Source organism: Hippocampus zosterae, chromosome 13 (genome assembly GCF_025434085.1).
Source record: "Hippocampus zosterae strain Florida chromosome 13, ASM2543408v3, whole genome shotgun sequence".
Classification (NCBI taxonomy): Eukaryota; Metazoa; Chordata; class Actinopteri; order Syngnathiformes; family Syngnathidae; genus Hippocampus; species Hippocampus zosterae.
Window position 1 is genome coordinate 14,962,563 of NC_067463.1, and position 19,852 is coordinate 14,982,414.

Below are 19,852 nucleotides of genomic sequence, written 5' to 3' on the forward strand. Positions count from 1 at the left end.
TTCGTGTCATTTTGTGACTTTCGAGAACTAATTCGATTTGACGCTGCCTTAACTGGTACAAGCAGCTCTAAAATACAGCACCCCCATACCGTGTCCGACTTGGCAAAATCGATAGCGTCCTGACGAGTGATAATGATTATTGAGCATTATTGTTGATTATTAGAGTTAAAATCGTCAATAGTCAGTGTGTCTACCCCATAAATTAAGTAAGATTTGATGTCGTATGGTGTTCGGCTGATGTAAAAAGTATACTGTACTTTCCACAGCCACTAATAATGGTTTGAAAAACGATGAAATGACGAGTCTCCCTCCTGTCCTTCGTCCCTGACTACAACCCGAATTGTGCTCAGTATTTCTAAACCGCATTTTAGTGAGGGGGTTGCAAAGGAAAAAAAATCAATGAGGAACACAAATGTTAAATGCAGCCATTACGTTTCATCTAATTTTTACCACGAAAGCTGAGCTGAAAGGAATTAACACCATATTGTAGCAAATAGCATTGGTGAAGCTTTGGAGCGCCCTTAATAAATACAGTGGAAACCCTGAATATGCGCAGAAACGCATTTTCAATAATTCCAATCCCACAAATCTATTTTCTGTGTTTGCTGTCCTATGCGCCTAGAATAGCGGAGTCCACTGTAGGAGCTGTTGTAGTGAAAGAAGGCAGACATTGCTCTTTGCTCGCATTTGTTTCTCTCTGAATGTGGATGTGATGTTTTTGAAGATGACAGTTCAAGATGTCAGTGGGTAGAGTGACTGGACGTGAGCTGTGTCCGATATCAGCTCTTGAATGAATGTACAGTCTAGTCACGCTCAGGAGAATAAAGCAATTTAAGAGGATCAAAGGACAATCATTGTGTAACCACGCAAGGCCGTCATAACAGCGGCTCCTCTCGTCTGCTGTCTGTTTAAGAGGGAGGAAATGTCATCCGTATTGTGCACATTAGTGTTGTTACAATAAAGTCGTACTTGATACAACAGGGATAGCAGTGATCTTTTGTGTGAGTCAACAGTTCTGTAGTTCATCTGTTGCAGTTTATTTAACAATATGGTATAGAAGTAAGAAACGAGCCTTTTACCGTTTTGTACAGTGTTTTCGTTCTCTCTTATATTTATAGTATTTTGCTTAATACGTGGATTTACAATAGGAGAAAAATCAAACTCTTCCCACCCATTCAAGTTTTTGCGTAAGAGGAATGAGCCTTGATGACTCCAAGAGAATGTTGGTGGTGTTTCCATTCTTCACACACACTTTAGTGTATAATTTAAAGGGTAGATGATCATTGCACCTCAACTTAGGTCACTGGTCTCTTTCTCCCACTAGCTTTACAGTTTACAACATTCGGATGGAAAAACAAAACTTTTTTTTATGTCAAAGTAATTTTTTACACCTGGAAAACAAGTTTCCAACTTCCAGGCATATGAGATGGAGGCTGTAAATTTTGCGCATTTGAAAAACCAGTAGGATCTGTCATTCTTTTAGTGAGCATGAGGTTTGCATCGGTGTCTTCATGTGCACCTGAATATATGTCTGTGTAAACAACCTGCCACAGTCCATTTCCTATTTTAATACAACTGAGTGCTCTTCATACACACAGAAGAGATAGTTTCTCAGTCCCTCAGCACATTATCTTGGAGCAATGTTACAACGCATGACCACAAATGCCAGGAACAACAGCTTGAGAACATAACAAAAACCTGGCCCAGCGCCCAAACTTAAACACAAAAGGTTGTTTTTCCCCCTAATGGTACAAAAGATATGAATAATAATGCAATTGTACATTTTCTTAATAAAAAAAAGGAGGATGGTATGAAATCACACCAAGAACCAACCAAAAATAAATTGAGTATTGAACACATTTGGTCTCACCCAAAAAATATATTCTTTGTGACTTAAATTGCATTTTAAGAAGCGAATTGCAAACCCCGTTACATTTTCAGGAAGAAAAAAAATCCTTTAACGAAGGAATATTTACGGTAATTCCCACGGGGTGTTTGGACTTTTATTTTTTTTCCTCTACCAAATTCTCTTTTATGTTTTTACAACAGTTTTTTTAATACAGGTACAAAAATGATCTCAATAGTACAAAGAACAAAGCCCTCTTAGATAAAGAGTCCGAGGGAAGTTAGGAAGAATTAAGGAGGGGTCCCAAGTACTGAGACACTGTAGTTCTTCATTTCTGATCAGAAATGCTACAATCCCTCCACAAACTTCTCGAGAGTGTCTCCTGTAGCATCTCCTACCATGCTCAAGTCACTATTTAGTACCCCTCTGTTAGGAGGGTTAAGCTGGGGTAGCATGGCGCTTTGTTCTGGTGTCCCCAAGTGTCCCTGTTCCATGGACCCTGAAAGGGGGCCCCCAAGTCCATGGTGGGGGGAACTGGAGTGAGGGGGAGGCGGGTGCTGCGGTGAGGGTTGGGGCTGGTTTTGAATCTGCGGGGAGGGACTGGAATGTGATGGTGGTGGCTGCGAGGTTGGACATGGGGACTGAACGGGCGCAGGGGAGCGGACTTGATTGCTGAGACTGTTGGCTAGTGTGGGCTGGCCGGCAAGCAAGTGGGTTTGGGGACTCATGGGGCTGGGCTGGCCGGGAGAAGTCATCTGCTGCTTTAGGACGGCCTGCTGCTGAGGAAGATGCTGCTGCTGTTGTTGTTGTTGTTGCTGCTGCTGCTGCTGCTGTTGTTGTTGCTGAAGCATTCGTTGATGCAGCATTTTCTGGGCAGGATCCATTCCCATGCCCGTCTGTGCCATCTGAGCCATGGGTGGTAGCTGGCCAATTGGCCCTCCCGCTGCGCCCGCACCTGCTTGCATGGCTTGCATCTGCTGCTGTTGCATGCGGAGCTGCGAGTACGTAACTGCCGTACCCTGGGTCTGGGCAGGGAACTGGCCGGGGTGTCCCTGAGGCATCACTCTCTGTTGTTGTTGCTGCTGCTGTTGTTGTTGTTGTTGACTTAAGAGTTGCCGGCGATAGAGCTCTTGAATTTGCGGATTGGTGTTATGTGCTGCATTCATCAGCTGCCCTTGAGCCCCCATTGCTGCCAAACCCTGAGCAGGAGGCTGCTGAGATGGCATCCCTGGCCTCTGCACAGTACCTCCTGGCATGGCCATGGTCTGCATTGTGGGCAACCCAGGCTGCTGACCCGCCTGCTGCTGTGGTTGGTTGGCGTGGTACTTGGCTGTTCGCTGTTTGATGAAAGCAGCCATTAGCTGAGGGTTTGATTTGAGGATGTTGAGGACTTGCTGTTGCTGCTGGGGTGAGCTGGGAGACTTGAGGGTACGGAGAAGATCCTGAAGGGCATTGGGGGCTATTGCACCAGGTCTCTGCGGTGCCTGTGACCTTGCACCAGGCTGCTGTGGGATGAGCATCCTCTGACCCGGAGGTTGCTGCCCCGGAGGCATCATGGCTCGCTGCATGGTCATGGCCTGTGGGGTGTTCTGGCCTGGGACAAGGCCTTGTTGTTGCGTTTGTGCAGCCTGCATGGGCCCTGCGGGTCCAGGCCATTGACCCGGGGCCATGTTTGGTTGCATGACCTGTGGTCCCCGAGGCCCTGGTACCATCTGCATGGGTGCTTGCATTGGTCCCGTCATACGCTGCTGTGGCTGCTGGGGGTTCATGGGCAAGCCGTTCATGTTGACCAGATAGTTTTGCTGGTTCTGCTGGGCCTGTGCCATCAACTCAATGTGGCGTGCCATCTTGACAGCAGCGAGTGGAGGCTGCTGCTGCATTTGTTGTGGCTGAGGTGGCTGTGGAACAGGGGACGGTTGTTGATGCAGAGGGGAGCCTTGGGGCCCTGGCTTACCTTGGGGCACAGCTGCTTGAGGCTGTCCATTGCGAGGTGCAGTGGGGAACGAGGGGGACATGACACCTGCAGAGTTGGGGGTCTGAGGTTGGCTGGACAGCGACTGTTGTGGGGTCTGGGGTGTGTTGGGCTGAGTATGGGAAGTGGGAGTTGTTGGAGCAGCTGATGCCGGCGGGGACGGTAGCGGCATGGTTCTGCCTTGCATGGTCGCCATTCTTCTCCTCATCAAGTGAGCCTGCTGGAGCCTATGTTGCAGCTGCTGCTGGCGAAGCTTGTGCTTGATATTCAGGCAGAACGGCACCGGACACTTATTCTCCTGACAGTTCTTTGCATGATAACAGCATAAAGCAATAAGCTGCTTGCACACAGGACAGCCACCGTTTGTTTTACGCTTGCAACACTTGGTGTGCTGCACCACTCTCTTCATCTTCTGGCAGGACGGTAGGGAGCAGTTGGCGTTGCGGCACTGACAAGCGTGGACGAGAGACTGGATGCAGCGCTGGATGCTCAAACGCCGACTTTCCTGTGGGCTCTTTGAGGCCTCGCCACTCTGGCTGTTGTTGTCATCATCCAAGCCGAGACCCCATTTCACCATCTGGTGCTCATGACCCTTTGCGTTATAACAATTAATGCAAAGGTCGAAGTCCTGTGAAATGAAAGACAGGGACAAGATAAATAACATGAGTCCACTCCAAGCATTATAAACGCCAAGTTATTTTTAAACTACAAGTGACATCCACTTTTCATTAAAACAACAACAAGGAAAAGAAAATCTGAATGAAAAAGAGGCATTTTTCACAAGGTTAACAGACCTCGCACACTGTGCAGTGCCACCGTGTCTCGACGTGATGCTTGCACTCATTGCAAGTGTACACAAAGCGGTCCTGTCCCTGGTTGTGCAGTTCAACGAGCATACACATCGTGCTCCACTTGCACCTCCTGAGAGAGCTGAACTCCCAATGTTTGTCCCTGGCCAAAGTCAGGAAAGCATCACGGCCATCCATCAGGTCACAAGAGAGCAAGGGGTCAGGGTCGATAATGGGAGGCAAAGTGTTGACCATGGGGCCAGAGTGGAGGTGTATTACAAAGAATACCTACAGCAGTCAAAGAAACAATTTTCATGTTAAAATGCATCACACACACATACCAGGTCCACAAGTGCAGGTCTGGTCTTGGTCAAAAGCAGTTTTGTACGTTCGCATTCCATGAGTCTCACCTCTTTGTGCTTCTCCATGGTGGCATAAAGCTTCTGGGACAAATCGTTCGCTACATTCGGCATTCCAGGCTTCTTCTTGTTAGCTCGACTCACGCTGCTTTTGTTTTTATTTGTCTTCTTGTTGTTTTTCTTCTTAGCATTTTTGCTGTCACTTGGGGTACCCTGAGAGGAATGTACAGTAAGAGCATTAACATCTGTTACCTCAAGAAGACATGCCATTACCAGATTCAATTATTATCCATCCATCCATCCATCCATTATTAAGTATTTTGTAATAATAGTCAACAAGAGAGGACTCGGGATATTCATAAATGGGGATGCACCGATATGAAAATTCTTGTTCGAAACCAAAAAATAGTTTGAACAGTATTGTGATTAATATAACTTTTGTAGATTATGAATTCAAAACACTAATCTAATCCATTTGTTAATCCACTGATTTATTCTACTGGTACGTGTGTGTCGCCACCTCCTACTGTCAACTGAAATAGACATCAAAGTGGACATCGACTCATCTTGTGAACATCACCAAACCCAGGAAACAGGTGAGCCGTAACATTTGTTTGCAAAGTGAACCCGTCGGCACGTTGACATCAATTTCTGTCGACAGCAGGTGGCAATGCTGCATAAAATGTCAGTCACCGTGAATGGCTGAACTGATGGATCAGTCTTTCCATTCTTTTTCCCATGAGCTATTTTAAATCGAGGAAGGTCTTGCTCCTTGATAGTGAAGTATGAAAATGTACATGTACCGGCTGGATTATAAATGACACACGACTCAAAATTAAATAGGTTTTCCTCTATCACTCAATGTTTAGTTTTGTCAAGGATAAGCCCCTACATTTGTTTATTTTGTGCATGCAAGTGCACACAGTTTTTTTTAATCCCCCCCCTCCCCGCCCCATTTTGCTGCTGTAGACTGCAAATTTCCCCAGTGTGGGACAAATAAAGGTTATCTTATCTTATCTTACATGCTGAACCACATTTACCTCTGTAAACACTGCGCCACATGACGTCATGTTTTGTGCATATGCCTCACTTGGAGAACAAAACAAGTTTACGACTGTTGCCCTACCTCTGGGGTTTCAGAGGCAGCTGTGTTCTCCTCCTTCTTTCTCTCCTCCTCTTCCTGCTCAAGCTCCTTGATACTTTCTTCCAGAACATTGGGCCAGAAGTCTCCTTCAAAGTATGGCAGCTCCTTGGCGCTGGTTAGACGATCCTCAGTTGCCTGTTTGAAAATATCCTGAATGGGGGACAAAAAGCATGAGCAGAGTATGATGTATTCAAAGGAAAAACGCAAATGTTTGAGGTAGTGTGAAGCATTTGTATTCGCAAGGTATAGGAACCTCGCCATGCAGCAAATAGTCTAAAAACTAAGCTAAAGTAATTGAGGCCCCACTACTTATTTAGAATTGCCAATAATATCTTAAACTGACAATACCGCAGGTTTTGACCCCAAAACAGTGTAATACTTTAAACTCATCTTTACAAGAATACCCTTCAAAATAAATGGCTTACAGATGATTTAATGTGGGGGGGAAAAAAAACAATACACCTCAGGGTGCATATACAGTACATGCACATGTGGTGAAGCGTCTCAAGTTACACTAACAACCCAAACACAACTTTGCCCCTCCCCAACATACAAAACTTGACTCTGTCACTTCAACATTATTTCCTTGGACCAATTAACAGACTGCTTTGGCACCAACTTCGGGCAGCAGAGTCCAGCCACTTCCCTTTTGAGAGAACACAGGTGCTAATCCATACTTTTATCTCTCGTCGCATTGATTATGGTAATGCTCTGCTTTCTGGTATTCCTCAACCAACTCTTCGTAACTTACAACTTCCACAGAATTCAGCAGGTAACTAGGACCAGAAAGACAGCACCCGTTTTGGAGGCCCTGCATTGGCTCGCCCTGTGTTTTAGGATTAATTAAAAGAGTCTCTTATTAATTTGTAAAACACTTCCCGGTTTGGGTCACCCTATGTAGAAATTCTTCTTTACCATATCAACCTTTGTAGGCCCTTCGGTCCTCCAGTACTGGCCTTTTAGAAATACACAGAGTGTATTCTAAGACCCACTGGGAGGCGTCATTCCAGGTCTGCAGCCCTCGACGGTGGAATAGCATGTCGAAGAGAATCGGGGCCGCAGAGAGCATTGAAGTTTTTAAAAGGAGGCTGAAGACCCACCATTTTAGTCTGGCATTTAACTGATCATGACTCCTTTGTTTGATGCCTAACATTCGTCTTTTATGACTACTTAACTCATTGTTTTAGGTTATCTGAGCTTAACTCTGTAGTACATACAGTATAATTTTCATATGTTGTTAACCCTTCAGTCATTTTACTGTGTTATTGGTGGCTGTAGTCGTCATGACGCTTTACCTTGTAGTCGTGCAAGATTCTTTCTCCGAAAGCCTTGTCCAGCATCTTCCGATACCAGTCCTGAAGCCTCTTAGGTTTGGGGATCTTCTGCTCGGGGGGATGACAGTGGAAGATGTAGTCATCCCCTTCACTTGGTGGGCACGCCCAAATGTGGCCTTGAGCATAGCTTCACATAAGCACACACCGAAAGGTTAGACCCAAGAACTGCTTGTGAAGTCAACAAAATATATGCAATATATGTATGTGTAACAATTACCCGAGTTTCTTGGCATATTCTAGATAGCCGATAAGGATCTCGTGGTACACTGCTGTTCTTAAAACTCGAGGTTTGAAGAAGTGAATACTGTCAAGGTATGATATGTAGACTCGTCTGTGAAAATAGGGAATTGGGAGATTTAAATCATTTAACCCACCCAAAGCAGTCCCCCTGCCACTGCAGACGGGTATGCTGAATAATTACATGCACGGACCTAGTGTTGGGGATTGGGCATTCAGAGCCATACTCCTGAACATGCATGCCAAAGAAGCACACATCGACGCCGTCAATCTCTTCAAAGGCGAAAAGTGCTTTGGTTCTGTAAGGAAAGGTCTCCGGCATCTCACCTGTATCCACAAACCTAAAATTGTCAGGGGAAAACAATTATTTGATTAAGTGTGATGAAAGTAAAAGTGGGAAATATGCATCCTGTTGAGTATGTTTATTTTCAATATTTAGTTCTATCGTGTGTAATAATGGACCTAACCCACCCACAAATACCTTTAAAGCATAATTAAATTTCAAATGTTGATGATTTGTGTTGGCATGAAGTTGCCTTAGGTTAAAAGACTGCAATATAATAGTAATGTTTTTAATTTGATGTATACATTTTAGCAAGCACTAATTAATTTAAAGCAGTTATGTGGCAATTATTGCATTTATGAAAGGTTTTAAAAATACAGTTCTGTTGAGTATAAAAGAAGACAAGGAAAACATGTAAAAATGCATGCCTGTTATTCTGCTCCTTCCAAAATTGCAAGCCAACGTCTTATTGACAGGAAAACATTTTGCGAATATAGTAACTCGAGTCCCTGTCTATTTTTACTTCATATAAAACGTTTATACTCCAATTAAGACAGCAATTCATCAGCATGTATTATTTTTTTGGGGGGGAAAGGGGTTCTATTAATGACATTATGGGTGCTAATAATTGGGCACACATGATTTGATGTGAAGTAATTATTTCCTATAGTGGGATTTTTGCCCCATATTGAACAAAATGCACCCGACGGTCATGCTCTCACCTTGCTTTCATGCCTTGTTTAACCTCCACCGTTTTGTCAGAGCTTGCAACCACCCGCACAAACACCTCTCCAGCTTCCGGGTGGTTCTGTCTCTTTAAAAATTTATTCACACGATCCTCTATATACATTCCCAATCGTGTTGACTGTAGCCCTACAGTATAATGCACAAGGAAAATATTTTGAGATTTTGAATGGAACATTTTCACAATCCATTGAAAGGATTGTGCACACAACTCACTCACACAAACAAAGATATGATACTGATGAAAGTGGTTCACATCATGCCGCAATAAAAAAAACAATGCATCGTGGCAGGTGATTGTGATAAAATGGTACCAACTTTTTGCTGAGAACTTGTTGTCCTTCCGTGTTTTTCCACTCTTCTTCAAGCAGTTGTCACAGATGAATCTGTCAATCGCGAGGGTGAGATACAATACTCATGCATTGAAGAAGAAATGTTTAGAATGTCAATTTTGGAAAGGTTTGAGTTCTCACCCAGATGGCCAAATAACCTCATAGTGCAAGACACAGATCTGGTGCATCTTCCGTCCACAATCTTTACATTCAACAAACCTAGAAGAGAAGCAAACATACGGTAGATGTATAATGAGATCAACATCCTGATAGCATGGCTTGCAAATGTTGATAACTGCTAAGGTAACGACTGTAACAAATATCACTCATTAGATACGTGTACTTGCAAGAAAACAATTACCAGCTTGCTCATAAGACCTATGAAACAATAAGCCTCTTATTGTTTCATTGGGCAGGAAGATGTTTTGAGCGTCCTTATCATAGTACTGTATATTGCTACAGAGTTGAGGTAATTAAGTTAAAGAAAGTGAAAATAAAGTAGCAATACAAGCATAAAAAGGTGTTCCCCAAAAAATGTGTTTAGGTGTGTGTTGACTTACGGCTCAGGTTCCAGCACATCATTCTTCTTCTTTTCAAACTGGTCTTTTGATATCATCCTGACGGGGAATATATAGAAAATGGGAAAGAAGAACAGAGGTGAGAAAATAAAGAATATACATAAATTGTCTCAGTGACAGTGAAACAATGCTCTTCATCCATCATTCTTGTCTCCTAGACCCAGGCTGCCCTAAAAACTTTAGAGTACTATTGAAGTTCAAGTTAGTATCATAACTACAGGCAGGAAATTAATGTATTATATGACCACGTCAATATCAAGGACATAATTCCAACACCACAAGTAATACATTGGTCTGTGAGTTACATGAGCTTTCATAAAATATATGAGTGGGCCATCACCTGTACATTTGTTATTAATCTGTTTACTTACGTCTGTGGCTGTGTAGGATCATCTCCTAATGTCACACTTTCTCCCTGAATCTCATTGAAGCACTTCTCACAAAAATGGTACCTGGAAGAGTGAACATTTCACATTGCTTAAATTATAACTGAAATGTTAGCGCCGCGAGTTCCTAAACTAACCCAACATAATTTAAGACTAAATCCATAATTACTTATGGTCAGGTAAAATTGTGTGATGTGAGAAAAAGGGTTTCTGGAATGCTGCTCTCTGATCAAATTGTAGTTACAGTCGAAAATGTCAATGTCATTACTGGGTTGATACTGCAGGGGGTGCAGTAGAACATGGTTCAAATAACCAGACTGAATGAGCTGGATAAATTAAAGGGAATGCAATTATTTTTTGCAATTATTTGCCACTGGATGTACAGCATTCTGGGAGTTGTTCCCAGTTGTGTAATGTGGACTGCTTACAAATGTATCGAACATTTTGGGATGCTCTGATCACTCTGGTTGTCTTGTTTGAAAAATGACGGGGTCACAGACGGCAGGGGTTTTGAGGTGTGATTAAAATTATTGTATTTTTAGTTTGTCGCATGACAGAAATGGTCTGATGAGTACCTGTTCTGGTAACTGTAGTATGTGCCTCCAGTGGGGATGGTGCAGAGCTGTTTCCCATAACAACAGAGGGTTTGGGGTGAAAACTCAAACTGCAAAAAAACGTGGGAAAAAAAGGACGGTCAAAACTTCTCAAAAGGAAAATCCAAGTCTGATTTAATGCAACTAACATATGTTAACCTTTGACATCCAAATGTGTCTCATTTATAGTATGCGTCAGAATAAAATATCGCTTTCTTTCTACTCCATACCTTCCTCCCACAGCAGTAGCCCAGGCTTTGCATGACTGGGTCGATCTCGGCCTCGAAAACCTCGGCCAGCTTGGAGCAACACTTGTACACACGTGATGTCTTGCGGTTGTATAGCCACGCGTTGTTGAACATCAGCCAGACATCATCAACGTATTGCCATGGATCCTGGTACTGGCCTGTGTCCAGCTTGCGTTTTATTGTAGATAGATCTATTGGGTTCTTAACTATGTCAAAGTAGTCCTACAGAGTGAAAACGACAAGTATTTGGTCACAGTGATACTTTTACTGACATGAAAGAACAGTAAGATTACACGTATGTTACTGACAACATTTTCCGATTTCAAAAACTGATGAGTGCCTGTGAGAATTACAAGCGGCAGCGGCACCTCATCAGATAAATGAGAAAGAATATAAATTTCATCTGTCTTCTTTCATTTATGCAATCAGATGAGGCAATATCTGGCCACATACAGACCTACAAATATTTATTCTCTTAATATGTGACCTCTGACCACTTTACATCGCATTACCGTTTTCAAATCATTTGAAAAAAGGATCCGTTTTGATTTGTCAACCGTGCTGAAGTAGCGTGGCAAGATTCAAATACATTCAAATTTCCCTCTGCTATACATGACCAATCCAAATCACAGCCAATAATAAAATCACATTTTATTAAAGTGCATAGTGCTTCTTACTTGTGTTTACTCTGAGTGCTTGTATGTACAGGTACTTATATTTTGTAATATGAATGGTAACTTTTCTTTGGATGGTTGTATTTTGTTTGTAAAATATTCTTTTAATGATTCCCAATAATTGCAAATCATGAAACTACCCGAACCAAATTTTTGTTATGCATATTACTTCAAATACTACTAGTATTTTTGCTTGGCATACTTTAAGCTCTTTATACTCGTCTACTTTATTTCCTATTGTACAGTTGGCATTTTTTGTTATGTGCAATGTGTCTTATGTGTTGATAACTTTTTAGTAAATGCAGAGCCGGTTTGAGTGCACCATGTCGGCCAATATTAAGGTATGGCAAACATGTACTTGTTTGCCATATTTATTGGGTATCTGTAGGGCTGTGTTGAGGAGAAATCCACAATGCCGCCACTGCTTCAGTAAGTAGTGGCTGTGCAACATAATTTTGTTGAAACAAATTGTAGAATGATGACATTCCACATTATGGAAAACATTGTTCATGATTAAACTGATTAATTCCTTAATTGTGCCCATTCCTAAAACACTTCATGACAGCGAGCACGCATTTTGAAAAGTGCATGTTTATTGTGTGAAGCATGTTTTCATGCGTTACCTACTGGAATACACAGAAGCATTGGGTCTACTGGCTGTCTGAAGGGCAATGACTCTGAATCCTGTCTGTAGAGGGATTCCAAAGTTGGCATCAGAGCCTGGCGCAACTCCTCAGGCTTAAAGACTACAAATTAAGAAATTTAAAAGAAAAGTATTAGTAGAGTTACTTTGAAACGCAAGAAAACATAAAAACAAATAAGTGGGACAATATACTGATGCACAGGTGGCAGGTATGTTTACTGGCACTGGATTTACACAAAATGTTGAATGTCATGGTCAATTTGCAATTCTGTTTTGGTTTGGTTTTGTTTTTGCTCTGAAATGACACTATCCTCATACAAGTCGTGGCTTGGTTTCGCCGACTGACCTTTCTTACGAGAGGGCGAAGAGGAGGATGTTCTGTTGGTTCCTTCCACTTCCTCTTCTTTGGGTTCTGTCTTCAGTTCCATCTTTTTCTCCCCAACCTCCATATGCTCCTGCTTTTCCTCTGGCTCCTCCTTCTTCACCAAAGAGGAACTTGAGTCTTCATCAGTCTACATAGGACAAAAAAGTCACAAAACCCATTCTTTTTGCGTTCTATTCAAGGTAAAATACTCGGAGGTAAAATAATCATCTCTAAATGCCTGGTATGTGGGGAAAATATAGCTTAAACCCACCTCCATTTTGGGTTCAGTTTTGCCGCCAGCGGCCTCAAACTCGAGTTTGTCATGATGTGTGTCTGTTTTGACCTCCTTAACAGGTAGGTCAGCTGTGACATGCTGTGAGTGCAGGTCAGCACTAGCAGCTGAGGCCGGCGTGGGCACCCGGTTATCCAGACTAGGCCCTGGCTGAGTCAGCTATAAGGAAAATAAAGAAAAGTAAAGCTATGACTGACGCTTACAGGGGATCAATGTAGTAGTTGCATGCGTAGCTGAATGTACAGCACAGATAAATGCCTCGGATGTGAATTTCACGGTTCCCCTAAAAATGCAACAATCCAGGGGTCATGGATGCTACAGCACTGGTGAAATGCAATTATCAGACAGCAAGGTTCAGAATGACGGGATGGGTTGGCACATGGCAGCGAGTTTGCAGGGGTCAGAATGGAGGGCATGCGTAGGAGCTCAGGCTCACCGGTGTGGTAGGGGGCTGAGGCAAGGGCTGAGACAGGGGCTGCGTCTGTACTGATGAGGGGATCTCCACTTGTGTTTGGGGCTGAGTTGGGCAGGGTGGGGTGGCACCTTGGACAGACGCAAGGCCAGACAAGGTAGGAGTAGCACTACGGCTGGAGGACTGGGGAAGGGGCAGGTTAGTACCCGCCCCGGCCGTGGAGGCGGAGGAGATCGCAGGTGGAGGAGTTGAGTGCAAGGGGGTTTGGGAAGAGGCTAGCTGAGGGCCCAGCGAGGGTGCAAGTGCATTCATGGGAAGGTTAGCGCTCTGCTGCTGTTGCTGCTGGAGAAGACACACACACACACACATACCAACACAAACACACAAACGGAAGGTGGACAAGCACACACGATAAGCAAACAAACCAAGTTAGCAGATCAGACACACAAATCACCACACCACACACCAGCAGCAGCTTTTGGCTTAGCGAACACCTTAGAATGGGAACAAATCAAATTTAATCAATGAATTAATGTGTATTATGATTGGTTAAACAGCAAATACTAATGGCCAAATATAAAATAGATGCAAGGATTCAAAAACCAACTGTAATGTTCCTCTTGAACACAAATCCTGGGACAGTAAAAATTACAAAATTCAGGCCTCAAAAGCGAAAATCTACACTTTATAATGTATCACGCTTGAACAATATCAAGAGAGGACTGAAGGCAAGGCAATTACTGCCACAATCTCACAATATGAACAGTGCAGAAATACATGAACAATGATACTTTGCGGAAAGGCTGAATGATTTTAGAAATACGATTGAATCACACATTTTGTCCTGGTTTGGCTGGTCCTGACACATATAATAAGGTGTAACTTGTATATGTTAAAATTAGAGCTGAGACTGACACCTAAAATCCCATTGTGTGGTGTATCTATCAGGCATCAGCTACAAAACGGATTTATTATTTACACCAGCAAATGGTGCAATAAGTGACCAGGATTCTATCTTTGGCCACAATGTAATATGGGATTCTAGTTAAGGTAAAACATTTTAAACTAAAAAGAAGAACGTAAGCAGCTAGGGACTCAAGTTTCAAATCTTACTGAGGGGAGAGAGGGAGAAGAAGAGAGAGTGAGCGAGAAAGAAATAAAAGAGACAATGAGAAAGGGGGAGGTGAAAAGGGAGGTGGTGACACAGTGAGCTTTATCTCATGGCGTGGTTATGGACATTTTTTTTGTCCACAACCCCCCCAAGCCCCCCCCCAAAAAAAACCGCTGGCTTTGCGATTTGAAAAATTGCATTCTACTACACTGCAATGCCAGTTTGCTTTGGGTACTGATTATTCCAAAGCAAAACGGCATTGCAATGTGGGTAGACTGCAATTTTCAAAAATCCTACTATCAGCTTATAACCTGCAGGGGAGGAAAATGTTCAGTGGCTCTAAATATTTAGTGTCAATGTTTTATCAATTGCGTCAATGCTGGGTATGTTGTGTGAAAAATAATGAACATTGTATTCAATGTCAAACGGCTAAAACGCTTGTGCACATCACTCATTTAAGTCTCACCTGAGTAACAGCAGCTTGTGCTGGTGACTGACTCATCCCAGCTGCCAATGTGACATTCATTGCCCCTGTAGCAGAGACAGCAGTAGATCCTGGAGGGAACTGAGTCTGAGCCATAAACTGTCCCTGGCTGGCTGTCTGGCCCACCATGTTGCCACTGTTGTGACTTGCTATCATACCCGGGGCTTGAGGCATCCGGGAGGGTGACATTCCCACCTGGACAACAAAAGCAGACAACACCATTAAGACATCAAAAGTATTTTTTCTTTCGCAACTTAAGATCAGTTTCATTACAAAAATAGTAGTTGAATAACAAGAAATAGAATATGCATTAAACATTATGCATGCTTGTGTCCATTACTGGTTCCACCAGGAATGTAGTCTATTTTAATCATTAATTAAAATGCAGCAGCTATTCCAAAACATCACTGGTAGGATGTTAGAGGGGGTATTTAAAAAAATAAAATACAAAAGACCATCTGTAAAAAAATGTAAATCCATCAAAAACACCCAGACTAATTACAGTAATAACGATTATGATAACATCCACCACAACCACACTACCATGACTTAACTTCTGTCCATATGAGAACAGAGTCGTCAAAGTTCACTAAAAAGCTAATTGAGAAGATGAACGATTCATGTTTGACCTGTTAGTTTTATTAATTAGATATACTATAGAAGATTGTAGCAGTCTAAAAGGCATACTTTTTACTATTGAAGCTTGCGATTGACATTAAAGATGAAAAAGACGGCATTTTGAAGTGGCAAAACTGTTGATAACACTGGTAAATAAATGTTTACTTTTTCATTTTAATTAGAGATGTAAGTAAAGTTTTCTAAATTAATTTTTCATGCTTAGTCTGAATCTGCGTTTCAGTCATTTTTTCCTCTCGCACATCAGGTGTTCATAATAATGTTTTTTTTTTTTTTTTTAAATCCTCATCTCACCCCTCGGGTGGTGTCCGTCCCTCATTCAGCTCGGGTCCTCTACCAGAGGCCAGGAAGCTTGAGGGTTCTGCGCAGTATCCTTGCTGTTCCCAGCACTGCAAATTTCTGGACCGAGATGTCCGATGTTGTTCCCGGGATCTGTTGCAACCACTCATCTAGTTTGGGGGTCACTGCCCCGAGTGCTCCGACCACCACAGGCACGACTGTCACCTTTACCTTCCAGGGTCTCTCCGGATCCTCTCTGAGCCCTTGGTATTTCTCGAGTTTCTCATGTTCCTTCTTCCTGATGTTTCCATCACTTGGGACCGCTACATCCACTACAATGGCTTTCCTCTGCCCTTCATCTATGATCACGATATCTGGTTGGTTCGCCATTACCATCTTGTCAGTCTGGATCTGGAAGTCCCACAGGATCTTCGCTCTGTCATTCTCCACCACCTTCGGAGGCGTTTCCCATTTTGACCTTGGGGTTTCCAGTCCATACTCCGCACAGATGTTTCGGTAGACTATGCCAGCCACCTGGTTATGGTGTTCCATGTAGGCTTTCCCTGCCAGCATCTTACACCCTGCAGTTATGTGTTGGATCGTCTCAGGTGCCTCTTTGCACAACCTACACCTTGGGTCTTGTCTGGTGTGGTATATCTGGGCCTCGATGGCTCTGGTGCTCAATGCCTGTTCCTGAGCAGCCAGGATGAGTGCCTCTGTGCTGTCCTTCAGGCCAGCCCTCTCTAGCCACTGATAGGACTTCTTGAGATCAGCCACTTCAGTTATGGTCCGGTGGTACATCCCGTGTAGGGGCTTGTCCTCCCATGATGGTCCCTCATCCAGCGCCTCATCTTCTGTTCCCCATTGTCTGAGACATTCTCTGAGTACGTCATCCGTTGGAGCCTTCTCCTTGATGTATTCATGGAGCTTGGATGTTTCAACCTGGACAGTGGCTCTCACACTCACTAGTCCCCGGCCTCCTTCCTTTCAGCTTGCGTACAGTCTCGGGGTGCTGGATTTGGGATGGAACCCTCCATGCATGGTTAGGAGCTTTCGGGTCTTAACGTCCGTGGTCTGAATCTCTTCCTTTGGCCACCTTATTATTCCTGCAGGGTATCTGATCACCGGCAGGGCATAGCTGTTTATTGCCCGGGTCTTATTCTTGCCATTGAGCTGGCTTCTTAGGACTTGCCTCACTCGCTGGAGGTATTTGGCCGTAGCCGCTTTCCTTGTTGCCAGTTCGAGGTTGCCATTGGCTTGTGGTATACCAAGGTACTTTTAGCTGTCCTCAATGTCTGCTATTGTTCCTTAAGGGAGTGAGACCCCTTCAGTGCGGACTAACTTTCCTCTCTTAGTCACAATCCGACTACCTTTCTCAAGCCCGAATGACATCCCGATGTCGCTGCTGTAGATCCTGGTTGTGTGGTTCAGGGAATCTATGTCCCTTTCGCTCTTAGCATAGAGCTTTATGTCATCCATGTAGAGGAGGTCACTGATTGTAGCTCCATTTCTGAGGCGGTAGGGGTTCAGTCCTATGCAGAACAGCAGTGGGGAGAGTGCATCACCTTGGTATATGCCACATTTGATGGACACTTGGGTAAGTGGCGTGCCATTGGCTTCAAGTGTGGTTTTCCACATCCTCATCGAGTTCGCAACGAAGGCTCTTAGGGTCCTGTTCACCTTATACAACTCCAAGCATTCAGTGATCCATGTATGTGGCATCGAGTCATAGGCTTTCTTGTAATCAATCCAAGCTGTGCACAGGTTGGTACGTCGGGACCTGCAGTCTTGTGCGACTGTTCTGTCAACCAGGAGCTGATGTTTGGCTCCTCTGGTATCTCTACCAATGCCCTTCTGCGCTTCGTTCATGTATTGATATATATAATATATATATGATTTTTTTTCTTAAACATAGGTACAACTGAATGGCAATCCATATTGCACACGCGTTTTATTGGTCAGAGTGGGTGAAAAGTTGGGAGGACTGTTCAAAATTGCATGTTACAATGAAATCACAGGGTTCAGTTAAATTCGCCTTCATGCAATTTAGACATTGTGGAAATACTGTAGGCTGCTGTGATATATTGTACAGTGCTTGAAATTACCTCGCAAAAATGAGTTTGTTCCTTTGAATCTTGGTGGTTTATAAATAGACAGTACAAAGAATGTTATCTTAAAGCTCGCCTGGTTTAAATAATCGTCATGTGCACCCAATTTGAAAATGCTGCATCAATTAAAACACATTGAATACACTTGCATGAAATCACTATGAACAACTTTAGGTCACTACTGGCTCATGTGCCTTCAAACACAAATGTGTGCCGATTTTCCCGGCCATCCTCACCGCTGGAACAGAGCTCATGTTCATTTGTTGTGGATGGTTCATTGGAGAGGCCGCACGGGCCCCCATTGTCGTCTGGGACATCTGAGTGTTAGGCAGACCCATGTGATTAAATTGGTTGATTCCTGTGGGATATGGAAAAAACAATACTCAGCAATTTGCACCCTGAAGCAGTGTAAAAACAAGTGCCTCGACTTCATTGTTCTGAATGACAAGTTTAATTGACCCAAATCAAATGTAATTACAACATCAGGTCCATGCTGAAAATACAAGACGTACCTTGTGAAACCTGCATCCGGTTCATGATTTGATTTGGCATGTTGGGGAGGGGATTAGGTCCGTCTAAACAACAACAACAAAAAGTCAGACTCTTTCAAAACGCTAACGATACAAGTAACAAATATTTTACTTTACACCAATAGCAACCTAAAAAATACTTACAGTAGCTATCACCAAAACACCATAACACAGGCTAAAGAGTGTATTAATATTACTGTGAGGCCCATCAAAAACTGCACGATATATCCAAACCAGACTTGGCCTGGTCTATGGCAAAAAAAAAGAAAGAAAGATGGCACATGGAGCGATCTATGGATGCCCTGCAACATGAACGGTGCAAACCCGTAAGGTTTTACGGTCTCACATACATAATGTTGGACTGGATCGCCCTTTTCCACCCCAACTATAAAATATGGCATGTCAGCCATGGAGCTATTAAAAGAGGATGTGGGTGAGAATTTTGAGAGAAAAATTAGTACGTGTCGGGTTGGGGCTCACTCCCATTAACTTGAATGTACCTGATGCGGAACATACCAATCATGTACATCTTCGCCACAAGCTGCGCTATTTCATCTGCTGGTACTGATGAAATTATAAATATTGTTAAGTATTGGCATCAAACAACATAGGCGGTCGATCCCATTCTTCACCCATTTTCAGCGATTACCTGACAGGTAATGTTGAGAAACCACTTTGACAATCGGACAATGCAATATGTGCATGCTGCGCATGTCGTATCATCATTTCCGGAACAATTTCAACCTCGGTGGAACAGCAGATGGGAACTGCTCGTAACAATATATGGCCAAATCTGTACACTTGGCAATGCGCCACAAAAAAGGACAAAATCCGACTTCAACGGACAGTTAGGACGACAGAAAAAAATCATTGGCACCGCCCTACCCACTCTTGAGGACTTGCACACTGCAAGAATCAAGACAAGGGCACGGAAAATCCTCCTGGATCCCCCGCACCCTGCCCACCACCTTTTACAGCTACTCCCCTCAGGCAGACGCTACAGATCCATGCGCACCAAATCCAGTTAGACAGTTAAACAGCTTCTCCCCTCTAGCCATTAACTCCCTAAACCGTCACTGATGTAGTCACTCTTCTTGTACTACAAATACTGCTACTGGTCACTCTGAAATAGTTCAATGATTTTGTTGTTTACAATGATACTAATGCAGCGTGTTATACCGGAGACAAGTTACTTGTGTGTTCTACATACTTGGCCAATAAAGATGATTCTGATTCTGTAACATTTTACACTACTCACTTTGTGGCCTGGGGCCCAAGGGGCTGGGCTGTGGGAGACCTGGTTGCTGGGCACCCTGGGCAGCCATGGGTGCCTGATTGATGATCTGTTTCTGTAGACGTGAGCGCCTCTTCTCTTCCAGTTCTTTTTGGATCTTATAGATTTTTTCCGCAAGGAAATGGTAGTATTCATCCTATGTAGAAGGTAACAATCTCACATCAGCCTGACTTTGGGTATT

At 43.4% G+C, this 19,852-nt stretch overlaps 1 protein-coding gene across 4 annotated transcripts in view; it reads right to left on the reverse strand.

Moving 5' to 3' along the window:
* Positions 1-995: 995 nt before the first annotated feature.
* crebbpa (CREB binding protein a) overlaps positions 996-19,852 on the reverse strand; it is a 42,173-nt gene continuing 23,316 nt past the window's right edge. For 2 of the 4 annotated variants that reach the window (XM_052084815.1, XM_052084813.1), the window contains exons 10-31: positions 19,636-19,807; positions 18,360-18,422; positions 18,084-18,205; positions 14,807-15,019; positions 13,254-13,571; positions 12,797-12,976; positions 12,508-12,673; positions 12,146-12,264; positions 10,827-11,066; positions 10,579-10,667; positions 9,989-10,069; positions 9,600-9,656; positions 9,181-9,258; positions 9,026-9,093; positions 8,686-8,836; positions 7,875-8,021; positions 7,661-7,774; positions 7,405-7,570; positions 6,092-6,259; positions 5,017-5,178; positions 4,613-4,894; positions 996-4,446 (exon numbers count right to left, since the gene is read on the reverse strand). In XM_052084815.1, the coding sequence (XP_051940775.1) occupies positions 2,194-4,446; positions 4,613-4,894; positions 5,017-5,178; positions 6,092-6,259; positions 7,405-7,570; positions 7,661-7,774; positions 7,875-8,021; positions 8,686-8,836; positions 9,026-9,093; positions 9,181-9,258; positions 9,600-9,656; positions 9,989-10,069; positions 10,579-10,667; positions 10,827-11,066; positions 12,146-12,264; positions 12,508-12,673; positions 12,797-12,976; positions 13,254-13,571; positions 14,807-15,019; positions 18,084-18,205; positions 18,360-18,422; positions 19,636-19,807 (5,409 nt within the window). In that variant the 3' untranslated portion in view covers positions 996-2,193. The remainder of the gene's footprint in view (positions 4,447-4,612; positions 4,895-5,016; positions 5,179-6,091; positions 6,260-7,404; positions 7,571-7,660; positions 7,775-7,874; positions 8,022-8,685; positions 8,837-9,025; positions 9,094-9,180; positions 9,259-9,599; positions 9,657-9,988; positions 10,070-10,578; positions 10,668-10,826; positions 11,067-12,145; positions 12,265-12,507; positions 12,674-12,796; positions 12,977-13,253; positions 13,572-14,806; positions 15,020-18,083; positions 18,206-18,359; positions 18,423-19,635; positions 19,808-19,852) is intronic. The other 2 variants (XM_052084814.1, XM_052084816.1) reach the window with 2 other exon arrangements.